The sequence below is a fragment of the Thalassophryne amazonica genome, chromosome 3 (genome assembly GCF_902500255.1).
Source record: "Thalassophryne amazonica chromosome 3, fThaAma1.1, whole genome shotgun sequence".
Taxonomy (NCBI): Eukaryota; Metazoa; Chordata; class Actinopteri; order Batrachoidiformes; family Batrachoididae; genus Thalassophryne; species Thalassophryne amazonica.
In genome coordinates, this window is record NC_047105.1 from 30,715,003 (window position 1) to 30,740,384 (window position 25,382).

Consider the following 25,382-nt stretch of genomic DNA (forward strand, 5'->3'; position numbering starts at 1 on the left):
ACAAAGCACAAAAAAACAGACCAGTCTGGTTCCTTTTGGCGCAAGCTGGGGGGATGATGATGTCATCACTCAAAAATAAAACTCTTAATAGCTCAGAAACGAAAGCAGCACAAACAAAAAATTTTAATGACACAAATCTGCACAAATGGAGCACTAAAAAAGTAGACATTAGTAGTAGTTCATTTTGGAGCAAGCTGGGGGGATGGTGACCTTTGAATGACCTAAAAAATAATCTTTAGTATCTCAAAAACCATAGCAGCACAAACGAAAATTTTAACAGCACAAATCTGCACAAACGGAGCACTAACCACTCAGTGTGTTTGCTTGGATTTTTTACGTGGACGGGGGGGGGGTCAGCTTCACAGAGCTCTCCAACACAACTGAATCCAATGAAAGACTCGTTAGCAGGCTTTGAATGAGCCTTTCATTGGATTCAGCTGTGTTGGAGCAGGGAGACAACTAAGTGTGTCAGGAAGGTAGATCTCGACAACGAACTTGGGCACCCCAGGCCTACACAATCCAACCCTATCCCAAAACCTAAATCTTATCCCTATCCAATCGAGTCTCTGCTTCTGACTGTAGAATATTTACAGAGTTTCAAATTCTTACTAGAAAAACCTGACGGAGTCCAAAACAAACTTGTTCTGGCGACAGACCCGCCCCTATACGGAATCCCAATTTGTCATTGGCTGGCCCCCTATCAACTGTTAGTCAATCACATCACTGACTCGCGGGGCGGGAGCTGCAGCAGCCAATAGGAGGAGAGAGTGGGTTGCGCTGCGAGGCTGGGCTGAACTCCAGCCGCTCATAAAACGGAGCCGTCATGTTTGCGTCTCTCCTGTTCATCTCTATCCACACGCCTGGCAGCCGGTCTCCCAGCACACGCATCCCCACCGAACAGCTATGTCCGACAAACTGCCTTACAAAGTTGGTGAGTGAGACCTTTTTATTATTTAATACTCGCTCCTGGACCGGTTTAGTTGTGTAGCGCGGGCGGTTTTTGACTAGCTTTAGCATGTTTACTTGGATTAATATAACAGCCATTTAGCTTGCTAAGCTAAGTGCATTAACATGAAGGCCGTTTTTGTTAATAAACCCGTGTGTTAAGCATTTGTTTTTTATTGCTTCTTGTTTTCACGTGTCATTCAATCGGCAGTACCGACCGTGAAGGGTATTTTTTTTTTCCTGAACTTGAGTGAACGTCTGTTCTCTGGTTAAATGTAGTTTATCTACACAGCCAGCGGCGGAACGCTTCAACATTCTGTTTGTGTCGGAAACTACATTTACAGTGATGTTCAGCGCTTCGCCGCCTGTTTGAGCAGACTGACAGCAGCAGGTACAGGCAGCACAAGCGCTGCACGTGGTGTGCTGTAAAAATGACAATGTTCTGCGTAGTATGTGAAGATGGGGGGAAAAAGCTACACCTTAATCAAGCCCATATCGGAGTTATGCTACCGTGTAAGAATGATGGAAGTGTACAAAGGCGTTGTCTAAAATATGGAAGTGTTCACATTTTCAGGCTTTGTACATATGTTAAAAAATCAAACCTTTAAAGAGAAAGTAACTTACAAGGTTACTATGCATCTGACACAGGGGTGGGCAACTTTTTCCAGAAAGGGCCAAGCAAACTGTGATAAGTGAAATCACCTGGTACTGCAAATGTTGCAGTCAGATTGAGTTTAGTTAAAATGGGAAACATTTCAGAGAACTAGTATTAAGTGACCTCGTGTAACTTTTTTGTATGTCATTTTAAGTGTTGAATAAAACAAATTTTTAGCTATTTTAAAAATTCACATTTTATATTATCACACTAAAAATAAATCTCCGCTGGAGGTGCTGCATTAAAAGCAGAAGTGTGATTTCAGTGTATATGGTAGTGTTTAGCTCTGTACCAGTTAACCATTTTGAATTTATATCATGTCCTCAGCTAGACTGACTGAGGTTGGTAAAGTTAGACCTTAAGCCCCTTTAACACCGGGGGTGTTTCCGGTTGCGCCGTGCATCATTATGACAACGCTGCGTGGAAGCAACTCGGCGCCGAGACGGCGCGAGGGGCGCAAAGGAGGAAGCAAGTCGGGCTTGTAGCTCAGTTTCTGGCAAAAATTGATGCAGTAGAGCTGCTCCTGTCGTTCCGCCATTTTCCTTGCAATGAAAATCCGCCGAGAGCACGACACACGTCCTCACACAAATGCTGCTTGCCAGCAAATGACGCAGCTGACAGATGTGGAAAAAATTCACGCAGGCACACAAAGGTTCAAGGTTGGCTCACGCAAGCAAGCTTGATTCAAAACCATCAGGTTTTTGAAAAAAAAGGTCTGATACTTTTCTAACAGACCTCATATCCATGGGATATGTATAAAGCACACATCTCTTCATGAGAAGAGCAGGAGGTTAGAAGGATAGGAAAAAACTAGCTAAAAAAATGAGGTAAAACTGAGAGGCAGCCGTCTCCCACAACACTAAATACAAATACAGGCGCGTCATCCCCCACACACAGAGGTTGTACCATTTATGACCAACCAGCTGCATTGTAGAGAAGCTTGAATCTTCGACTGGACTGGGTTGCTTGATGCGAGGACATTTCACTTCTAATCGCAGACAGTCCAAAATTTTATTAATTCATTATTGTCATGTTTTATTAAGTGACGTTTAAGTATCTATGCACTGTAATGGTAAATGGATTGCATTTAGCACTCTTCTGGCTGAATCAGCTCAAAACACTTTACAGTGATGCTTCACATTCACATGAGCACGCTGTCAGGATGCTGCCATGCAAGGCGCTCACTACACACCAGCAGCAATTTGGGTTTAAGGACCTTGCCCAAGGATCCTTAGTGGTTACCCCCCCCTCCCCCCCAGGTCAGGCTGGGGTTTGATCAGAAAAATCTTCCTCAGTCTTAACCACTAGACATCACTTCCCCCCCGTACTTGCATGTAGGGATGACAGCTCTCAGTTGCTGTGACTGATTTCCATCAGTTGGGTTGCCAAAAGGCAGGATTTGCACTGAGTCAAAATAAAGGCTGGACACAAGATATAAAGTTTATCACAACAACGGGAAATGTGCGGGCCGTTCAAAAATAGATGTTTAGCGTAATGTCTGTTTTGTCCCCCCACGTCTGTTCCTCCGTCCTGTGTGGACTCTGCTGGAGGGGGTGAGCCTGCTGTGTTTGTCACAGTGCTATAATGACACAGCGAGCAAAGAGCAGAGTTGCAGAAGAAAGTTTAAACTTTTCTTTCAAACTCTGTCACTAACGCTTTTTCAAAAAGATGTCTAAAATCTCTGAGGACGGCATGATGTAAAATAAGCTTGTAAAACCTTCTTACTTCTCAATCAAGGTGAACTTTAAATACATTCTTGATTGTTCCTTTTCAAACTGCAAACCAGGGCCTAATCCAGCCAAAAGATGGTGGTGGTCTGTTGTGTGGGGGCATGCCTGCCACAACACCTCTTAATTAAAGGTCCACGTTTGAAGACATAAAGTAATGACTATAACATAACAGCTACAATGTTGAAATCAGTATTTCTCTGGGTCTGTTAGTGTAGTTCTGGATTAGGTTTAATTGGCCATATAAAAATGACTTTAATTTAACTTTTCTGCATAACTATGGGATATGAAGCAATATCTTTTTTAGAATTGTAATGTCTAAGCTCAGCATTACTGGGTCTGTTTGGGGTTCAAGCTTTAAAATCAGGTCTGTTAGGATGAGAGAAGCCAAAAATGTGAAAAGGGTTATAGTTATTAATTTGATCAAACAAACATGTAGGTTGTGATATCAGTTTGGGTTAGTGGCAAAGAAAATGTGCAGAAGAAAGTACAAATACACACAACTAAATCGAGGATCAGGGTGAGAAAATGGTAATCAAAACCACAAAATGTTCTGGGGTCTTTGTCAGCTGGGGACCCCCTGCTGACAAAGACCCCCCCACACACACTGCATACCTGGTATTTTAATTGTTACTGAATGAAGTAAAAGCTGTAGGAAATCTGTCCCCTCAATGTTAGTCTTTAATATGATGCTGCATTAGAAAAGAGCGGCAGTGGTTAGTGAGTGAAATATAATCTACTCGGCAGGAGAAAAATTTGCTGTTTTTGCTGTCTGTACCTTGTTTTAATTGCAATCCAAGGATACAATTGCAAAAAATGTGGTGAACAGCTTATTTGTCAAGAAAAACAATTTGTCAAAAGGCACACTTTGTTCTCTTCGCTAATCCCTGTCAAGTGTCGAAAGCTCTGGGCATTCCGCAAGGAATCCTGCCTGAAGAGGGGGTGGGCAGATGCAGGAGCTCAGCCAATATTACATCCATCACAATGCCTACCTGTCCATATCTCAATAAAATGTCTAATCACCAAAACCCCCCCAAAAAAATCAGTCCTTTAATACTAGATGTTCCACCATTTTGAGAAACTAGAATATGACAAACCTCAAATGATTAGTTGTTGGATTTTCTGTCGGTGGCCTCAGTGCTTCTCATCTCTCCTAGCTGACATCAGCCTGGCTGAATGGGGGCGTAAGGTCATTGACATCGCAGAGAATGAAATGCCCGGTCTGATGAAGATGAGGGAGCTGTATGGAGAGTCCAAACCGCTGAAGGGTGCCCGCATCGCCGGCTGCCTCCACATGACCCTGCAGACCGCCGTGCTCATCGAGACCCTTATAGCCCTCGGAGCTGAGGTAACGATTTCTCTTCAAACGGGAATCTAGTTGATCTTAGCGACTTCAGTCGTCACTGTCAGACTGACTCAAGCTAAGAAATCTGTTAAATAGGGGTGCCGGAAAAAATCGATTCACGTCTGAATCGATCCAAAATGTCCAAGAATTGATTTTTAAACACTTTCTTACTCGCTGCGTGTACTGTTTGTCAGGCAACGGCCTCTCTACTACAGCGTCCCTGCGAGGGGAGGGGCCGGCATGCTTCAAACATTAGCTTAGTATGGCGGACAAGGGGCTAATTCAGCCAGCGCCATCTTTGCTGAAGGCAAATGTTTGGGCGCATTTTGGATTTTATTTGCTCTGTAAGGAGCTTGACATGACTTATGCAGTGCACAAAATCTACAAAATGAAAGTCAAGTACTTCAGAAACACTTCAAATCCGCAAGGTCACATGCGACGCCATGACCCGGAGCTAAAAGGAGCGGAGCAGCGGTCTCTGCCGACTACTGACCAGCGCGTCACTAAACTGCCAGCCAACTCTAAATTTACATCTTTAGAATCACTTGATTAACCCTGTAAAGCTGCATTTTCTTACACATTTTTTTAGTAATAACTATTTCTGAGCTCTTTGAATCGAAAATCGATTCTGAATCGAATCGTCACCCCAAGAATCGGAATCGAATTGAATCGTGAGTTGTATGATTCACATCCCTACTGTTAAATATGTCCTGGTATTTGACTCCTCCCTCCCTGAATCACTCTTCAGGTTCAGTGGTCCAGCTGCAACATTTTCTCCACCCATGACCACGCTGCTGCTGCCATTGCTAAGGCCGGAATTCCAGGTAAGGCACACCATGACTTGCTTTTAATTTCAATTTAGTTACACAATGCCACATCATAGCAAGTACTCCCCGAGGTGCTTCACATGAGTAAGGTCCAACATTACCCACCCCCTGAGCAGGTACAGTGGTCACGAAAAACTCCTCAGGGTTATTTTATTATAGGAAGAAGCCTCAGCAGAACAGACTTAATGGGGTGACCATCTGTTTTGCAGGGTTGTAAAAACTCAAGAATTCCACTGATTTCGTCATGGGGGGTACATGGTAGTGTTGTACTCTGTAATCATGGTCAACACTGAGTTTTTAAAATGCCTATCGCAAAGCTTTTTACAACATCGTGCAAATTTTATAAGTCAGCAGACACTGATCTATGTTAGACACAAATCGGTGTCCTCAGATCCTTGGAAGCCGGCAGAGAAAAATGCCTCTAAGTGTGGCTGTTGCAGAATTGGTTGTTGTGGCAACACTGTGTGGCTGCTCCATGACAGTTAGTTATTTGAGCTAAATGTAGCATGTGGACATTGCATACTTTTAAGAGCCATCAAGTTTTTAAAAGAAGAATTTTGCTGCATGTCTGTCACAGGGCAACGTTGGAGAGAGGGAACATGGCGAGAAACACTGTTTGAAAAAGTTTAAGGACAAGAATCTGTGGAATTGGTACTGGGTTGAATTTAAAGTTCGTCATGAACACACAAAAGAAACTGGAAAAGCAAAGTGCATCCTATGCCCCCCCCCTCTGGAAAATAAACATTGTGCTGTTCAAACAAGATTATGTGACTCTCTTAAATTAATGTAGACTTTCTTTCATGGGAAAAGACATTGTGGCTTTGAATGGATTTACAGAAATTTACACAATGACACTTTCACTATAAGGTATGTTATTTATTTTACCATGATTTTCAAAATTCTACAAGCTTTAGCTGTGATTTTTGAAATGCTTTAACAGTCTTTTAAAAAAATTTCATGGAGTTTAATTGTTCGGAGTTAATGCATAATCTCCTCAGACGCCCAGCAAATTTTCCTCAGCTTTTGCACTTTTAATTTCAGCCTTTGTTTTGGCTGTGCAAATACAACAAAGGCAGAACTTCAACAGCAAACCCCAAAAATCTGCAACATACTGATTCTGCCTGAGCGCTGTCTGGCATTAAATTGGGGTCCGTAGCGCCTGAGCCATAATGGCTGGTGCGAATGTGATGGGAGATTTGGAATCTATGGTTTTTGTCTTTAAAAAAAAAAAAAAAAAAAAAAAAAAACCTCTTCAGATAATTTTCAGTAACCTACCTTGATGAAATACAGCTTAAAAAAAAAAAGCAGTGGTCAGTGACAATGCATTGACTGTCATACATGGAAGCTGGACGGATTCATACTCGCTAGGCGAAAACGCCATCTGGTGGAAATTGGCGGTGTATCACAGATTGGCAGTTCTAATTAACTGCAAAATGTGGGCAATTAAGGGGATTTGTGAAAGACGTGATGTGGGTCCGTAACCAGAGAATATGGGAAGATCGAGAGTGTAGAGATGTGTGAGGTGAGCAGATCCAGAGAACATTGATGACAAAAAACAGGACCTCCATGCTTAGTACAACCCCTGGCAAAAATTATGGAATCACTGGCCTCGGAAGATGTTCATTCAGTTGTTTAATTTTGTAGAAAAAAAGATCAGACATGACACAAAACTAAAGTCATTTCAAATGGCAACTTTCTGGCTTTAAGAAATCAGGAAAAAAAATTGGCAGTCAGTGACGGTTTTTTAGACCAAGCAGAGGGGGGAAAAAATTATGGAATCATGAAAAACAAAAGAACGCTCCAACACATCACTAGTATTTTGTTGCACCACCTCTGGCTTTTATAACAGCTTGCAGTCTCTGAGGCATGGACTTAATGAGTGACAAACAGTACTCTTCATCAATCTGGCTCCAACTTTCTCTGATTGCTGTTGCCAGATCAGCTTTGCAGGTTGGAGCCTTGTCATGGACCATTTTCTTCAACTTTCACCAAATATTTTCAATTGGATTAAGATCCAGACTATTTGCAGGCCATGACATTGACCCTATGTGTCTTTTTGCAAGGAATGTTTTCAGTTTTTGCACTATGGCAAGATGCATTATCATGTTAAATTTCATCATCCCCAAACATCCTTTCAATTGATGGGATAAGAAAAGTGTCCAAAATATCAACGTAAACTTGTGCATTTATTGCTGTAATGACAGCCATCTCCCCAGTGCCTTTACCTGACATGCAGCCCCATATCATCAAGGACTGTGGAAATTTACATGTTCTCTTCAGGCAGTCATCTTTATAAATCTCATTGGAACAGCACCAAACAAAAGTTCCAGCATCATCACCTTGCCCAATGCAGATTCGAGATTCATCACTGAATATGACTTTCATCCACAGTCCACGACTGCTTTTCCTTAGCCCATTGTAACCTTGTTTTTTTCTGTTTAGGTGTTAATGATGGCTTTCCTTTAGCTTTTCTGTATGTAAATCCCATTTCCTTTAGGCAGTTTCTTACAGTTCGGTCACAGACGTTTCCTCCCGTTTGTTCCTCATTTTAGGACCAATTTTATTCACTTTATATATGCTTCCCTTAGGCAGTATTAGACGGTATTGCTTAAATTTTCATTGTTACGCAGATGATACCCAGCTTTATCTATCCATGAAGCCAGAGGACACACACCAATTAGCTAAACTGCAGGATTGTCTTACAGACATAAAGACATGGATGACCTCTAATTTCCTGCTTTTAAACTCAGATAAAACTGAAGTTATTGTACTTGGCCCCACAAATCTTAGAAACATGGTGTCTAACCAGATCCTTACTCTGGATGGCATTACCCTGACCTCTAGTAATACTGTGAGAAATCTTGGAGTCATTTTTGATCAGGATATGTCATTCAAAGCGCATATTAAACAAATATGTAGGACTGCTTTTTTGCATTTACGCAATATCTCTAAAATCAGAAAGGTCTTGTCTCAGAGTGATGCTGAAAAACTAATTCATGCATTTATTTCCTCTAGGCTGGACTATTGTAATTCATTATCAGGTTGTCCTAAAAGTTCCCTAAAAAGCCTTCAGTTAATTCAAAATGCTGCAGCTAGAGTGCTGACGGGGACTAGAAGGAGAGAGCATATCTCACCCATATTGGCCTCTCTTCATTGGCTTCCTGTTAATTCTAGAATAGAATTTAAAATTCTTCTTCTTACTTATAAGGTTTTGAATAATCAGGTCCCATCTTATCTTAGGGACCTCGTAGTACCATATCACCCCAATAGAGCGCTTCGCTCTCAGACTGCAGGCTTACTTGTAGTTCCTAGGGTTTGTAAGAGTAGAATGGGAGGCAGAGCCTTCAGCTTTCAGGCTCCTCTCCTGTGGAACCAGCTCCCAATTCAGATCAGGGAGACAGACACCCTCTACTTTTAAGATTAGGCTTAAAACTTTCCTTTTCGCTAAAGCTTATAGTTAGGGCTGGATCAGGTGACCCTGAACCATCCCTTAGTTATGCTGCTATAGACGTAGACTGCTGGGGGGTTCCCATGATGCACTGTTTCTTTCTCTTTTTGCTCTGTATGCACCACTCTGCATTTAATCATTAGTGATCGATCTCTGCTCCCCTCCACAGCATGTCTTTTTCCTGGTTCTCTCCCTCAGCCCCAACCAGTCCCAGCAGAAGACTGCCCCTCCCTGAGCCTGGTTCTGCTGGAGGTTTCTTCCTGTTAAAAGGGAGTTTTTCCTTCCCACTGTAGCCAAGTGCTTGCTCACAGGGGGTCGTTTTGACCGTTGGGGTTTTATATCATTATTGTATGGCCTTGCCTTACAATATAAAGCGCCTTGGGGCAACTGTTTGTTGTGATTTGGCGCTATATAAAAAAAAAATTGATTGAAAAATTGATTGAATTGATTTTCCTCATTTTTTGTGCATTTTCGATTTTTGAGACACATTGCTGTAAGTTTTCTGTCTTGACGTTTTGATGTCTTCCTTGGTCTACCAGTATGTTTGCCTTTAACAACCTTCCCATGTTTGTATTTGGTCCAGAGTTTAGACACAGCTGACTGTGAACAACCAACATCTTTTGCAACATTGCGTGATGATTTACTCTCAAGAGTTTGATAATCCTCTCCTTTGTTTCAACTGACATCTCTCGTGTTGGAGCCATGATTCATGTCAGTCCACTTGGTGCAACAGCTCTCCAAGGTGTGATCACTCCTTTTTAGATGCAGACTAACAAGCAGATCTGATTTGATGCAGGTGTTAGTTTTGGGGATGGAAATTTACAGGGTGATTCCATAATTTATTCCTCAGAATTGAGTGATCCCATTTTTTTCCTCTGCTTGGTCTAAAAATAAGTTACTGACTGCCACAATTTTTTTTTCTGATTTCTTAGTGTTAAAGCCAGAAAGTTGCCATTTGAAATGACTTTAGTTTTGTGTCAGGTCTGTGATCTGCTTTTTTTTTCTACAAAATTAAACTGAATGAACATCCTCCGATGGCCATTCCATAATTTTTGCCAGGGGTTGTATATAGATATACCGTAAGGAGAGAATGTTGTTTTGACTGAGTTGAAATATTCAGTTTGTAGATGTAGGGCTAGCTAATACTGTTTTTACATAGCTTAGCAGTGCACATCTGCCACAACTCCATCAGTGTACTGTTGCCTTGTCAGTTTAGGCAGTCAGAACTCAAATACAGTCTACTTACATGAGTACATAACCTGTGTTTGGAGATTTATTCATTCTCTGTACCCACTTACTCTGATTCATGGGGTACTGGAGCTTATCCCAGCAGTCATAGGGTGAAAGGTGGGGTATATTCCAGACAGGATGCCAGTCTAACACATGGCCACATAGACAAGCGCACACACACCTATGGCCTATATATAAAATTCAGCAATATGATAAATTTAGTTTTATTTCCTGCCCCTTGAGGCGTTGCAGCTCAACTGCTGGTGTTGCAGCTGTGTCAGAAGGTGGCAGAGAGAGACCGGTGGTGGTCTGCACGGAGACTCTGGAACATGTTGGATACTCTGTGTGATTTTTACCACCAACAAACTGTTAATAGTTTTTAAACATGAGTTAATCAAAGTTGGTAATGTTTCAAGGGTCTGGGTAGACTCTTACGTTAAGCAGTTGGTGTTCAGTAACATATCTAACTTTTGACAGCCTGCATCTTACTTTCATATAGAACCATAAATACCATTTTTATTTTTGCTGTTCTTGGGACTAATCCCTGAATGGACCTTTTTAAGTGTTCTAGCAGTTAAAATGTTCTCAGTTGGAAGATTTATTCTTGACATAATTTCCACAAATATTGATACTCCAACTAAATGTTTGTCATCTCCTTCATGGCTTTATTTACACTTGTGTAAATTGTTAAATAAAATCCAGGATGGTGGCATACACTCAAATGGCTGTACGTATTTCTGTATAAATCTTTTTGGGGGGAGGCATTTTGTAAGTTGGCAACAATTGCACTGCTGAATTCAAACTTCTGTTTTTATAACCAGATGCCTCTGAAAAGATTTCTTAAGACATCTTACAGAGATATTAGCGATGTTGGTCTGAAATGAAGCAAACTTTGATTCTATTAACCAGTCAAGCATAGAGGAGAAACTCAGTGTTGGGTTTTCCTGTCCTATCATTAAACACGGTGCACAGTAATGGCAAGTAACCACAACCTGGCCACACATCAAGCCAAAAAAGGCCAACTGCTTGCTGCCCTCATTTGTAGCTAATCTGACATATGGTGAGACTGTAAATGTGTCGTCTTGGGAAAATATAAGAATGCATGTGGTGTATTTTTGCACATGAAGTCATATTTAGTATGTGATTAGAATACTTCATGATCTGTTTAACTTTTTTTTAAAGGCAAAAAAACCCCAATTTTCATGAACCGATGACCAAAATTCAGAGGGTGTTCAGTTCCAGTGAACACAGCCTCTCACCGCTCAAAGCTTGACCCTGGGAAACTGAACATGCTCACATTCCTGCATCATAACATGCTTGAGAAAATAGTTAGCTAAATGAGTCTCTGAAAATGTATTTTAAGCCCCTGCCTGCATTTAGTTTTTTAACTTGAGTTAGAGTAGCAGGTTTAGGCAACTTAAGTTAAAGAACTGGTTTTAGTTTATGATGAACGACTGAGTCGCAGCTTTACCCTCAGTTGAGGGGGCATATGACAGATTAAACTACCATTTCACAAATACATAGTTAATACAAGTACACAATATTCAGACTCTGAACAAATTTTACTTTGACAGAAAAAGTTAGTGCCTTCAAAGTGGAATGAGTTTTTCTATCAGTAAAGTTTAAAATTTGACATTTCACATTTGTGATAAAGTTGTTTAAAATGTTATCAATTGCAAAATAGCAGTTATATTGACAGTGTTGCTCTCTGAGTTCATGTTTTAATCTAATCTCTCAATGATTTGGATGTTAGAAATGTCTCAGGGGTGTTGGCAGTGAATTTGGATTTCATAAAATTTGCTGCTTCCTGCTCCATTAAGACCGAGTTAAAAAAAAAAATCACTTCCAATTGTATTTGGAGCAGCGTTTGTGACAAAATGCAGTTTTATTTTTAAATACATTCTATATTGTTTAAAAATTAGACATTTCATTTAGTTTTTTTTCTTGTGTTTTAATCGCTTACTAATCACTTTGAAGTTGCATATCAAAAAGAAATGTTGAAAAAGTAAAAATTAGGTCATTCTGTACAGGAGAGTAACAGTTGAGGGCAATTTGGACTTGGGCAGGTCCTGGTTAAATTGGGAAATCCCTAGATGGGTTGTGTTTTCAGTGCATACAAGATCAAACAGTTGAAACATGTATTTATAGGCTTTTTGCACCAACCAGGCTGCTGTGGAAGAACTCTGCTATTGAGGTGTTTGGCCACACAAGGAGAGAGACAGCATTGTTCCAAGAGAGGCACCTAGCCTTCTGAAAACCTTCAGAAAAAGAATGGGTGCATGCACTCTGGTCATGTTTAGTTAGTTTCAGATGCTACTGCAACTGGATTTAATCAAAAAGTTACCAGCTTTTTCATGTTGTTTTCGGCAGACTAGCCCTTCAAACCAATAACGGTGGCAACAAAGCACCATAGCTATGGCCAGTGTTGGACGTGCAGCGATTCAAGATGTCCACAAAGGATTACATGGAAGGAGTAAACTTTATCCCATCTTTGAGACCACTGAGAAGTACAAGTGGTGGATTTGAGTCATGCTTGTGGTTGACCAAATTTCTCCCACAAACATGTCGAGGACAAATGCATCTATTCCAAGCACTTTGTTGGTGAAGCTGGGGCAGTATTGAGCATCTAGAGTTCCGGACCTTATTCCAGCCACATTTTCTCCCTAAGCAAGTCATGTTTCCCATGGGGTAAATGCTACATGTCTAAGACTATCATTTTGGTATTTTTTTTTCTTTCTAGTTATCAGTGGTATAGTGTTTGTAGCAGACATTGTCAATTAGTGCGCCTGAATCACACGTGCTTTATATGCAAATAGCCATAATGTTGAAGCACATTTCAAAGCTATACATGATACCATGAAACTGTTTTTTTGCCTATGGAATCATTGTCCAAATCTCATACCAGCCCATGCCTATTGGGGAATCTCTTTGAAAAGCTGTAAAATCAAGAAATGACACAATATTGCTGTCAGGTTGAAATGAACTTTGTGCATAGTTTTCAGAAAAATACACTTGCCCCAACAAGTGGAAGTTGAGACAATTTTAGTGGGTCTGACACATACACTAGGACCTCTTTCAAGTCATCCATCACCACATATAAGGCAGTATATTTTTGAGAAGTTGCAGGCTGAACCAAACAAGTTTGTCCTTTCAAACCAACAAAACATGTGGCAGTGTTAGTGTTTGGTTTCCTTCACCCATATTCAGTCACTGTACAGTCCATCAGTCAGAAACAGCTGGTTTTGTGTTAGTGCTTCAAGCCGCAATGAGCGGCCGGCATTGTAGGGCTTATGTTCACAGATTAGAGGTCAAAGTGCAGTATCTGAGACTGGAATGTCTGTACAGAATGCATCATTTGGCAAAAGTGCCCTGGCTATAGGTGGTTAAATGATGAATTAAAATTGAGTTTGATATTTAATAATTTACTTGAAGTTCAATTTTCAGCACCGACAACCAGCGCACACACCTCAGGATACATCAGTAAAATATCTTTTGCCTTGTTTTAGTGTGTAATTGTTCAAATGAAACTCTCTAAAGGGATCACTTCAGCTCATAAGTGTGACATGTGACTCTGTCCTCTGTGTGCAGTGTATGCGTGGAAAGGTGAGACGGACGAGGAGTACATTTGGTGCATTGAGCAGACTCTGTACTTCAAAGATGGCCAGCCGCTCAACATGATCCTAGATGACGGCGGAGACCTCACCAACCTGGTCCACACAAAGTACCCCAAACTCCTGGCAGGTTAGTTCGGTCCACTTTTAGAGGTTGGAAGCTGCCAACCATCCTGATTAGCACTATATAGCCTGTGGTACAGTTGAGGGATACAGAGGCAAAACCCAGTAAGTCCAAAACCACAAATGTTTTGAGGCCAGCATGTACTTGGCTGCTCAGGTCACAATCAGGCTGCATCATATTAAAAACATTGAACACTTTTTATTTATGAATCTGTACATTTTCTAATGTGACTTCCTTTAAATTCCAATTTTAAACTGCACTTTTCTCCATTAAAAAAAATACTGGATATTGCATTGGAACTCTGCAGTTATTTTGTTTTGAAAAGGTGCTGCAGGGTAAGCTGCTTGTTGACTGGGGCCACATACATGCCTTGGAGGCATAGTGGAAAAGTGGTCAGTGCAATTGCTTCCAAAATGGAATTTGGTTAGGAAGAGTATCTGACATGCATCGTGTCAAATCAACATGGATATGCATATGAGAGCTGCTGTTGTGACCTCAAGCACAACAGCAGCTCTGGAAAAGCTAAAAGAACCAGACTCTGTACCAGGGAGTGGGTAAATTAAAGTCCGTTAAACCTGTGATCCAGCTGATTCGGTCTCTGGTGTTCTCAAATCTGCTCCCTGTGGACAGTCCATATGAATTCAGAAGTTGCAGTGAATGTGTGAAAACAACTTGTCCCTTATTTTCCAGGCATCAAGGGACTGTCAGAGGAGACCACAACAGGTGTGCACAACCTGTACAAGATGATGAAAAAAGGCGAGCTAAAGGTCCCTGCCATCAACGTCAACGACTCTGTCACTAAGGTAACCAGGCTTCAACATCTTCCCTACTGTCTGCAGAGGCTGTGGAATGGAAAAATAACATGACCGCATCTTAGTCCTCAGCTAAGACTGTCAGCGTGAGGAGATGCAGGTTCTTTGTTTTGACAAACTTTGCCTGGCGTCTCTGTCTCCTCAGAGTAAGTTTGACAACCTGTACGGCTGCAGGGAGAGTCTGATCGACGGCATCAAACGAGCCACCGATGTGATGATTGCTGGAAAAGTTGCAGTGGTGGCGGGCTATGGTGATGTGGGTAAAGGCTGCGTCCAGGCACTGCGAGCTTTTGGAGCTCGTGTCATTGTCACAGAGGTTGACCCAATCAATGCCCTGCAGGCTGCCATGGAGGGTAGGTGTTATTGACCCAGTGTACACTCACATGTATCAGGAGTGCAACAGTTAATCTTGCAGTCAACTTTGCTTTGAGTTCCAACCCAAGGTGTCATTTTCATATTTAATGCAAGTTTTTTTTAGCAGATTTGTTACATCACAAACTAGGGATTTTATCCTGATGGAAGTTTCTGATCTCTGAACACCTAGTTTGCCATAAATTGGTTCTGAAGTCTTGTGTATCAAATGTGATGGAAGATGTCTAAACCCTTTTTTTCATATTTTGTGAATTGAGTGGCCTGTTAACTAGTTTCTCCGCCAAAATAGTTTGATGGTGCTTGAGACTGAAGTGTTGAATCCCTTTGCTTGTGCTGTAGGTTATGAAGTCACCACCATGGATGAAGCCTGTAAAGAAGGAAACCTGTTTGTCACCACAACTGGCTGTGAAGACATTATAATGGGACAGTAAGTTTGATCAGATCTACAAAATCTGGGGCCTCATTTATAAGTGTTGTGCACGCACACAAAGTGGGACTTAAAACTGTACGGTCTTTATTTTAAATGGGCCCACATTATTTTCTGTGCTCAAATTTTTCTTCGATTTTATTTTTATAAAGAGTGCAGCTTTACTGTTACAGCAGCACAAAGGATTCTGGGACAACTGTACTAATGTCCTGTTTATGCATTTGGAAAGTTTTGTTTCTGGTTCCTGTGGCGAGCTTAAAGTTATTTCTGATTTGTGAACATAAGCCGCAGCATCAGTGTAGTGTTCCCCCCCCATACAAGTGTCAAATGTTTGTCCTGCTCTTCCCCTCAGTAGTGTAATAATTTCACTTTTTTGGGCTTCATGTGGTTCGAATATTTGAGGAATTATGTGGGTATGTAGAGGGCAGGATATCAAAGTGTAATAGTTGGACTATTTTGCATGCGGGTGTACATACAGATGGTTTTGAGATTATTGCAAGTTTTTCCCAACACTATTTTTGCCTCTCTCTGAACAGTTTTATTGTGAACCCTGCACAGTCCTCTGTAAATGAGGCTCCAGTTTCGTAGACCGAATGGTCCCCCCTAAAAAAAAAAAAAAAAAAAAAAATTGTCCGCTCTGCCTTCACTGCGTGTCATTTGGGACCACAGCAGCTCATCTGAGAGTCTCTACACTCAAAGGGAATAATGCGACTAACCATCAGATGACACAGCAAAACCTCTTATCATTCTAAAGTCAGTTTTAAGCAGAAATGAGGCGATAACCAGTGAGTCGCTACTGACACTTTGACATGACAGAGGTGCAGTGAAGGCAGCAGCTCATCTGGCTGTGGTGCTCTGATCGCTTCTTCAGTCTTTTGATGAAATAATGCTGAATTTTTGTAAATTGTACAAAAGCTTCAGATATGTCGCTGAGCTGGATGATGACTGGAGTGCAGTTTGAAGCAGAAACAAGGTGATAATTGGGAGGGATGGGTATCAAGAACAGGTTCCTTTCGGGTATCGTTAAGAAATGATTCGATCCACTGACATCAATAAGCTTTGTGCTTCACGATTGTTATTGGTCCTTCAGAGTGGCCGTTGTTTTGGCTTTTCTGCAGCGCGGCTTTGCTTTGAACCTTGAACCAATCGAAGCGTGGTTCGCAGATTGAAGCAATGCTTCAGTTGATTGCTTCGTTTATTTCTTTCTTTCGCTTAATTTTACCCCGCTAAAACCCTAAAGAGCATACGTTTGAGTATTATTTACCTTTTCTATGTTAAACCGACCTGTTATGGTCTTCTGAAACAGTTGATGTATTTTAACTTAAAGGGGAGCGATGCTAACGTGTTAGCATGCCTATGGTATTTTCAATGTTAAAAGTTAGCATTTAGCAATTGCAGCCGTCATCACGTTCGGGTGCATGTTTTCAAATTGTAATCCTTAAATTTTGCTTGTATATTAATAATCATTATATTCAATTTTAGAGAGACAAAGAACCTGAATAGAAACACAACAGAAAATATATAATATCAACTAACAAATACATACAGAAATAAATGTTTCCTGTGAACACCTAGTGACTCATCCATGTCTTAAGTTTAATGACAGTTTGTTTCGGTCAAACCATATTTTCAGTTTAATTTCTTCAGTAATTTCCTCCAGAACTATCTGCCAAACTAGAAAACTGCTGCATCCTAGTACAACCCCTGGCAGTAATTATGGAATCACAGGCCTCGGAGGATGTTCATTCAGTTGTTTAATTTTGTAGAAAAAAAAGCAGATCAGACATGACACAACTAAAGTCATTTCAAATGGCAACTTTCTGGCTATAAGAAATCAGGAAAAATAATTGTGGCAGTCAGTAACGGTTACTTTTTTAGACCAAGCAGAGGGAAAAAAATATGGACTCACTCAATTCTGAGGAATAAATTATGGAATTACTCTGTAAATTTTCATCCCCAAAACTAACACCTGCATCAAATCAGATCTGCTCAGTCTGCATCTAAAAAGGAGTGATCACACTTTGGAGAGCTGTTGTACCAAGTGGACTGACATGAATCATGGCTCCAACATGAGATGTCAATTGAAACAAAGGAGAGGATTATCAAACTCTTAAGAGGGTAAATCATCACGCAATGTTGCAAAAGATGTTGATTGTTCACAGTCAGCTGTGTCTAAACTCTGGACCAAATACAAACATGGGAAGGTTGTTAAAGGCAAACATACTGGTAGACCAAGGAAGACATCAAAGTGTCAAGACAGAAAACTTGAAGCAGTGTCTCAAATGCACAAAACAAATGAACGAATGGGAGGAAACGAGTCAACGTCTGTGACCGAACTGTAAGAAACCGCCTAAAGGAAATGGGATTTACATACAGAAAAGCCTAACCGAAAGCCATCATTAACATCTAAACGGGAAAAAAACAAGGTTACAATGGGGTAAGGAAAAGCAATCGTGGACTGTGGAAGACTGGATGAAAGTCATATTCAGTGATGAATCTCGAATCTGCATTGGGCAAGGTGATGATGCTGGAACTTTTGTTTGGTGCCGTTCCAATGATATTTATAAAGATGACTGCCTGAAGAGAACATGTAAACTTCCAGTCATTGATGATATGGGGCTGCATGTCAGGTAAAGGCACTGGGGAGATGGCTGTCATTACATCAATAAATGCACAAGTTTACGTTGATATTTTGGACACTTTTATCCCATCATTTGAAAGGATGTTTGGGGATGATATCATTTTTCAAGATAATGCATCTTGCCATAGAGCAAAAACTGAAAACATTCCTTGCAAAAAGACACATAGGGTCAATGTCATGGCCTGCAAATAGTCCAGATCTTAATCAAATTGAAAGTTGAAGAAAATGGTCCATGACAAGGCTCCAACCTGCAAAGCTGATCTGGCAACAGCAATCAGAGAAAGTTGGAGTCAGATTGAAGAGTACTGTTTGTCACTCATTAAGTCCATGCCTCAGACTGCAAGCTGTTATAAAAGCCAGAGGTGGTGCAACAAAATACTAGTGATGTGTTGGAGCATTCTTTTGTTTTTCATGATTCCATAATTTTTTTTTTTCCCCCCTCTGCTTGGTCTAAAAAAGTAACCGTTACTGACTGCCACAATTTTTTTTTTTTTCCTGATTTCTTAGTGTTAAAGCCAGAAAGTTGCCATTTGAAATGACTTTAGTTTTGTGTCATGTCTGTGATCTGCTTTTTTTTCCTACAAAATTAAACTGAATGAACATCCTCTGAGGCCAGTGATTCCATAACTTTTGCCAGGTGTTGTAAGAGCAGAATACTACTGGAATGAATTTGAATAAGGAAACTTGTTTTTTTTTCCTCACCTAAATGGATTCAGCACTCACTCCAGTTTGTCTGGAATAGTCCCAGATTGCATTTCAGAGCTTCTAGAATTCAAACATTTTTGTGCAGGTGGTGTTGGAGGGTAATTTTGGGTTTCAGCTTTTTTGTTTTTCGCCACTTTCATCCCTGAATGAGTTGTAATTAACTTTTGTGCAGATTAAAGTTACTAACTGGGACTCCTGTCTTGTTGCGAGAAATAAACGAGAATCATCCTCCGTTCTGTTCACACAGCTCCAAACGTTGCCCGGCTCTCTGACAAGTCAAGATAGAACGTTAGAATCCAGTCTGAATTAATAACTTCAAAGCGAAACAGTTTTATGTCCAGAGATCAAGGATACAGTGACTAATTTCATATTTATTTACTTTAAGAGTCAAGGAAATACATAAAAAAAAAACCTGTAAAGCCTACTTTTAGTGCAAAATTCACAAGATATCGATAAGGAATCGGATCGATAATGGCATCTATTGATAAAACCTTATCAATACCCATCCCTAATTGGTGAATTGCAGCTGGACAGTGAAGGCGGGGCAGACTTTTTGGGGGGGGTGCTGTTCAGTCTGCGACACCAGAACTACACAAGATGTTGAATTTTTCTTAATAGCGTCTCATGTTCATCCTAAAGTCACTTTGAGAGCATGAAGGACGATTCCATTGTGTGTAACATCGGACACTTTGACTGTGAAGTTGACGTGGGCTGGCTGAACAAAAACGCAGAGAAGGTCAACATCAAACCTCAGGTATGAACAGCTGAAAACGTCTGTCCAAAGATAGGTGCAACAAAGTATTGAGCAAAGGGTGTGAATAGTTGTGTTCATGTGATTTTATCGTTTAATACATTTGCAAAAAATTTCAAACAAGTTCTTTCATGTTGTCATTATGGTGTGTTGAGTAATTTTGAGGTGGAAAAAATTACTGAATTTCTGTATCGGTATTAAATGAGACCGGTGATGGAGCACTCAGGATTCAGACATACTGATGGCAGATCTCTTTGGTCGAAGCAGAAAACGGGCACACCTGAAGTTCAAAATGTACCACATGCATCGTACCTATGAGCCTTCTGGCTTTCCACACTGGGACCAAAATCATAATACAAACATGGCCTCTGGCTAGTCTGGGCCATGAGCAACTCAACTTTGTTTCAGTTTTTGCTGTTATAAAGTGCTGTGTATGGGGGTCATAAAAAAAACAAAGCAACCCAACAATAAAAACAGCAATGAACAAACTAAAGCAGAGTGAAGTCCTATGTTTAAAAGCCAGTGAGTAAAAGTGGAGTTTGAGATTTGGTTTTATAAACAGTGAAGAGGCCTAATGTGCACAGGTAGATCATTCCAAATTTTAGTAGCTGCAACAGAAAATGCTCCATCCCCAGTGTTCGCCTGGACTTCGGTACCTCAAGAAGATCAGGTGACCGGAGGCACTGTGTAGGGGTGAACTGCAGCGGTAGGACGGGGCAAGGCCATAGTGGAGACCAGGATAGGTGTAATCAGATGTTTTGTTGTGAAATTGGAGAAATGCAACGTGTTATGCATGCAAGGGTTGACCCTGACAAGCACGCACTGTCTTGCAGACATGAGGAAAAGGACAATTGTTCCTCCACAACACTAACTCTGAAAAGTTGCTTTAAGTGCCGGTCACAACCCACGGCTTTTTTTTTTTTTTTTTTTGCCGTACGTTTTCATCTGCAGAAAACATAGAGGCAGTAGCAAGAGGGGAGTACATTCAACGCACATCTTTAGGAGTGTAATGATAGAGTTGACAAAGCAGTGTGTGTGGGGGGGCTCGGCTTTTCTTTTGATGTATTATGAGTGGGAGCGGCAGGTGTTTCAGCATCGGCGATGCATGTCCAGCCTGTTAGTGAAGTCACAAGGTGTGAAACACTAATAGAGGAATATATTCACTATACACTTGATTACCAGCTTTTTAAATTTAAACTTAATTTTATTTATATGTATCACAATCTTCAAGATCTGATACTGAGGCAGTACTCACGTGTCATCTGTACTGCTGGTGAATCTGCAGCCTGACTGCAGCGAAAGTTCTGCATGCACTAAAACCTCTACAGCGTGTCTGCGTGCTCCTAAATTCGTACTGAGGCAGTACTTGCGATGTACGGATCTCCAAATTTAGCCCACGTTTTTGCAAGTATACTGCACGCATGTGCAAGTACGGCGGGTTGTGACCACGGCTTTAGTTGCTTTATACAGCTACTTCATTAGCAGCTGCAGACAACTTGTCAGCAGCTGCTGAATGTAACTTGTAAGTTTTAAGATTAAGTGTGGGGGGTGCTTTTATAACAGCCTTTGATTAAAGGTCCACTTTTGAATAGACTTTCATACTGCTACTTAAAATAAAAGTAACATCAGTATTTCTTTGGGTCTAAGTTTTACTGTAGTTCTGGACTAAGTTTAATTGAGCCATTTAAAAAAAAGTTTAGTTTAACTTTTCTGCATAACTAAAGTGGAATGTGAACCAGTGTATTTTTGTTTAATGTCTAAACTCGGCGTTACTACATCTGTCTGGCTTTAAAATCTGGTCCATTGAAATGAGGGAAGCCAAAAATATGAAAATGACAGCTCTTGTGGTTAGTAATCTGATCAAACAAACGTAGGTTGTCAGTTTGGGTTAAAGACAAAGAAAAGATGAGTGTAAAACAAATGGCATTGAGGGGGATCAGGGCAAGAAAAGGGTCATCAAAAAAAAACTCCAGAATGAATCCTTGGACATCAAAACCACAATGTTCTGGGAGCCTTCAGCAGCCCCCGGACCACTTGCTGACAAAGATCCACGTTCGCCAAAGTCTTTCTATAATGATGCTGCATTATAAAATGGTGGTAGTGAATCAAATCTAATCTGTTCAGCAGAACAAAATTGCTGTTTTCTTAACTGTCTCCACCTTTTTTTTTTACCTTAAACTCTAGAACACAATTGCAAAAGGGTTTCTGTAAAAGTCGAACGGATCATGATTTGGCCGTGAAATTGTCTGACGTATGCATTTGCCTTAATCACTGGCATTTATTTTTAGAAAACTACTGATATGAACATCTGTATTTGCACTATAGTGAAAACAGAGCTGAAGGAACGTGGGTCTGATGCAAGTCTACTCTGGAATGCTCAGCTGTGGTAAATCTTATCCACAGGTTGATCGTTATCGATTAAAGAACGGCCGTCACATCATCGTGCTAGCAGAGGGCAGGCTGGTCAACCTAGGCTGTGGTATGGGACATGGATCCTTCGTCATGAGCAACTCCTTCACCAATCAGGTACTGAGAAAATTTAGGCTTTGTGCTAATCAATCATTAGCCAGGTGGATTTGAAGATGGAATTGGCTTTTAGCAGTCCCCCCCCCCCCCCCCAAAGGCTCAAAGCAAAAAATTAAATTTTCATTTTAGCGCCAAATAAGAGTTGCCTCAAGGTGCTTCACACAAGGTCTAACCTTACTAACCCCCACAGCAGTGGTAAGGAAAAAACTCTGAGGAAGAAACCTTAAGCAGACCAGACTCAAAGGGGTGACCAGAGGCCTCTGGCTCCTTCCAGGAAAGGACAAAGGCTTTCATTTTCAACCATCAGGTGATTTCACTAATGGTAACTTTAATGAGGACTTTAGTGCAATTACCTGATGGTGTTTAGCAGGAATGAAATCCTGAACCCACTCTGCTAGTTTTGGAAGCAGTTTGAGGCACCTGATCAAACATGTAGATTAGTTTCTACAGCTGGGAAGTAAATGCCACTGTCTTTCTAGGTGCTGGCCCAGATCGAGTTGTGGACAAACACCTCTAAATACTCTGTAGGAGTCCACTTTTTACCCAAGAAGGTATGTAACATGTTACCTGGAAAGCATAAAAACACAGGCACATGACTAATTCTAAGTTCTTATTGCTTGTAATTTTTGCTACAGACCTCTTCAGTATTGAAACTGTAATTACACCTCCATGTGATACTTGGATTGAATCCAAAGTTTAATTTGGAAAAGGGTCTTCTCCAGTGAGAACCATGACTGTCTGGGACCTCATGGAGTCGCAGGCTTTGAGTACCTGCATTAAATCATTGCGAGAGGCTAAACGTTAGGTCTGGGATGATACACTTATCATAGGATTCAGTGCTAATAGGTTTTGAGGTTTGGCATCCCATCCAGGGTCTATTGTCTTCCTGCTGCTACAGGTGGTTTGGCTAACACACCATTTAGTTACTGCTACAGGAGTTTGTAAACAGATCGCCATGTCCAACTTACTAGGAAGTGTAACACAAAGCCAGACTGGTATATCAGCAGGCCACTTTTCATGAACATATCAGTAAAGGCACTGTCTTTGCAGATGATTAAATGTTTTTAATGGAATGTTCTGTCAGCCTGATCCTGTCAGATCTCAGAAGCTAAGCAGTGCGGGACCTGGTTAGTACTTGGATGGGAGACCTCTTTGGAATGCCAACAGCTGTGTTTCTCCAGGTAACACTGGAGTTGTCAGGAAGGGCATCCGGCGTAAAACTTGTGCAAAATATCAATGCGGGTCTGGTTGTATCCACTGTGGTGACCCCAAACACAAAGCGGGAGCAGCCGAATGGACAACTGATATAAAAAAAACACTTTGGCTGTTGGAAATAGTGTAATTACATATTGTCCAGCACTGGGCACTCTAATGGCATAATTTACAAAGCTGTTGAGCATGGCTGGGAACCCATCACCCCTTGGTCTTATAAACTATAAGACTGAGGCAAAGCAACCAGCTGCCATTCATCCACAAGTGGTCGCTATGCTGCCAGCTAAGCCAGGCCAAAATGGATAATTAAATTTTATGCAGATGCTGAGGGACACAACATGGCGACTTCAAAACTGATGTGGTGGTTGGTTGTGTTATTTATAAAAAGTTCATATTTAAACTGTAAAACATCAGTCCTTTGTTACATTTCTTTGTCATAAGGGTTTGATAAGTGATGATGATATTCATAATGTTCCAATTTTATTTTTATAAAATAAAACTCGTATGGTTACCACCTTGTCTTTATAAGTCAGAGGAATGATGATGTATGTTTGACTGGTAACCTCGACTACATACACGCTGTATAATCTGTACTTTCCTCTGTTCTTGTCCTGTGTTCGTTGCCTGTCTGCAGTTGGATGAGGAGGTAGCAGCTGCCCACCTGGATAAACTGGGAGTGAAGCTCACTACACTAACAGAAAAGCAAGCCAAGTACCTGGGTGTGCCTGTGACGGGACCTTTTAAATCAGACCATTACCGCTACTGAGCCTCCCGGGAGCCGTGGAGCAGCAGGAGTGTTGGTGTAGTTGGATGCACTTGGGCGGTTGGCCCTCTGAGAACGTGGTGTTGCTAGCTGCCAAATGTTCACGCTTCAGGAACAGACTTTTTTTGTAATGATGAATGCTAAATAAAAATGTTAGACATGTTGCTTCTGCTCCTTCAGACAAGTTGTCAGTTTGTTTGCACCAATCAATCACGCTCACTGTAACATCCACCCCAAAAAAAAACTCAGCTGGTGGCTTTGTGTGGCAATTATAGGAATTGTGGGAGAAAACATAAAAGCCACATTTAAAAATGAGGAAAAAATCTTCTGTTGCACAAAATAATGTGCCTACCATCATTGTGTCATGTCTGTCTTGGGTTTTTGGGGAGGGGCTTTGTCTGAACTAATCACGTGGCAGTTTAGACGGCCACAAATCTTTACCGTCCCGTACCAGTGTTTTACTCTGATAATGCTGCTTAAATGTCTGACCAGAGAAGAGATGTCTGTCGCCGTGGAAACAGAAGCTGTTGGAGAACGTTTTTCCCCGCATCCATTTAAACATTCTGCTGCCTGCTTCTTTATTTTCTTTGTGGTAATTGTTTAATTTGTCCCCTGTTCTTTCAAAACTTGCCAAGTTTCCTGATTCTATATCAAGAAATGTAAGTTATCACTGTTAGGATGTGTTCATGAGTATGGTTAGTTAGCAAAACATTAGTTCCCAAAGACACCACCAGTGGGCTCTGCCAACTTGTTTCCATATCCAGAAATGCTCACTTGGGGTCACTCTACAAGTGTGCCAAGTTTCATGTTTTCATACCAAAAACGCATGTTAGCCTTATATCCCCCGCTATCCACAAATATAATTCTTCTTGAATTGCAAAACATATTTGATCCTTAAAATGAACAAAGACCGTGGTTTTATTTTTTGTGTTTGAGCTCCATAATGACAGTTTTCTTTGACTTGCAGATGGATGAACACAGGATATTTAATGTTTTGTTCATTTGTTAGTATAAGAACATCCTTGCATTTAAAATCTGCAACACAAAAAAAAAGTTGAGATGGGTGATTCTAAATGAGGATTAAATCATTTTTACAGCTGGTATTTCTTGAAATACATGAACATTTCCAAGTCATTGAATCTGGTTTGGGCTTTCCTTCTGTCATTCAGAAATGGGAACAGTTTGGTTACAGTGTGCGGTCAAGCTGGTGATTCTCAAAAGCTAAGTGTCTGCAGTGGGAGGGAGCTGGTGCGGGAAGCCA

The 25,382-nt window shown here is 41.0% G+C and overlaps 1 protein-coding gene and 1 non-coding gene across 2 annotated transcripts; both read left to right on the forward strand.

Annotated features, from left to right (window-relative positions):
• The first annotated feature begins 903 nt into the window (after window positions 1-903).
• ahcy (adenosylhomocysteinase) lies at window positions 904-24,300 on the forward strand. Its single transcript, XM_034165982.1, has 11 exons — window positions 904-931; window positions 4,485-4,675; window positions 5,421-5,496; window positions 13,766-13,918; window positions 14,603-14,715; window positions 14,870-15,077; window positions 15,436-15,523; window positions 19,509-19,623; window positions 22,024-22,146; window positions 22,626-22,697; window positions 23,993-24,300. Exons 1-11 carry the CDS (start codon window positions 904-906, stop codon window positions 24,122-24,124), a joined length of 1,299 nt encoding a protein of 432 aa, XP_034021873.1. The 3' UTR covers window positions 24,125-24,300.
• LOC117508061 lies at window positions 10,408-10,543 on the forward strand. The gene has a single exon (XR_004559971.1). It is a non-coding gene; the product is annotated as a small nucleolar RNA SNORA17 (small nucleolar RNA).
• Window positions 24,301-25,382: the final 1,082 nt, after the last annotated feature.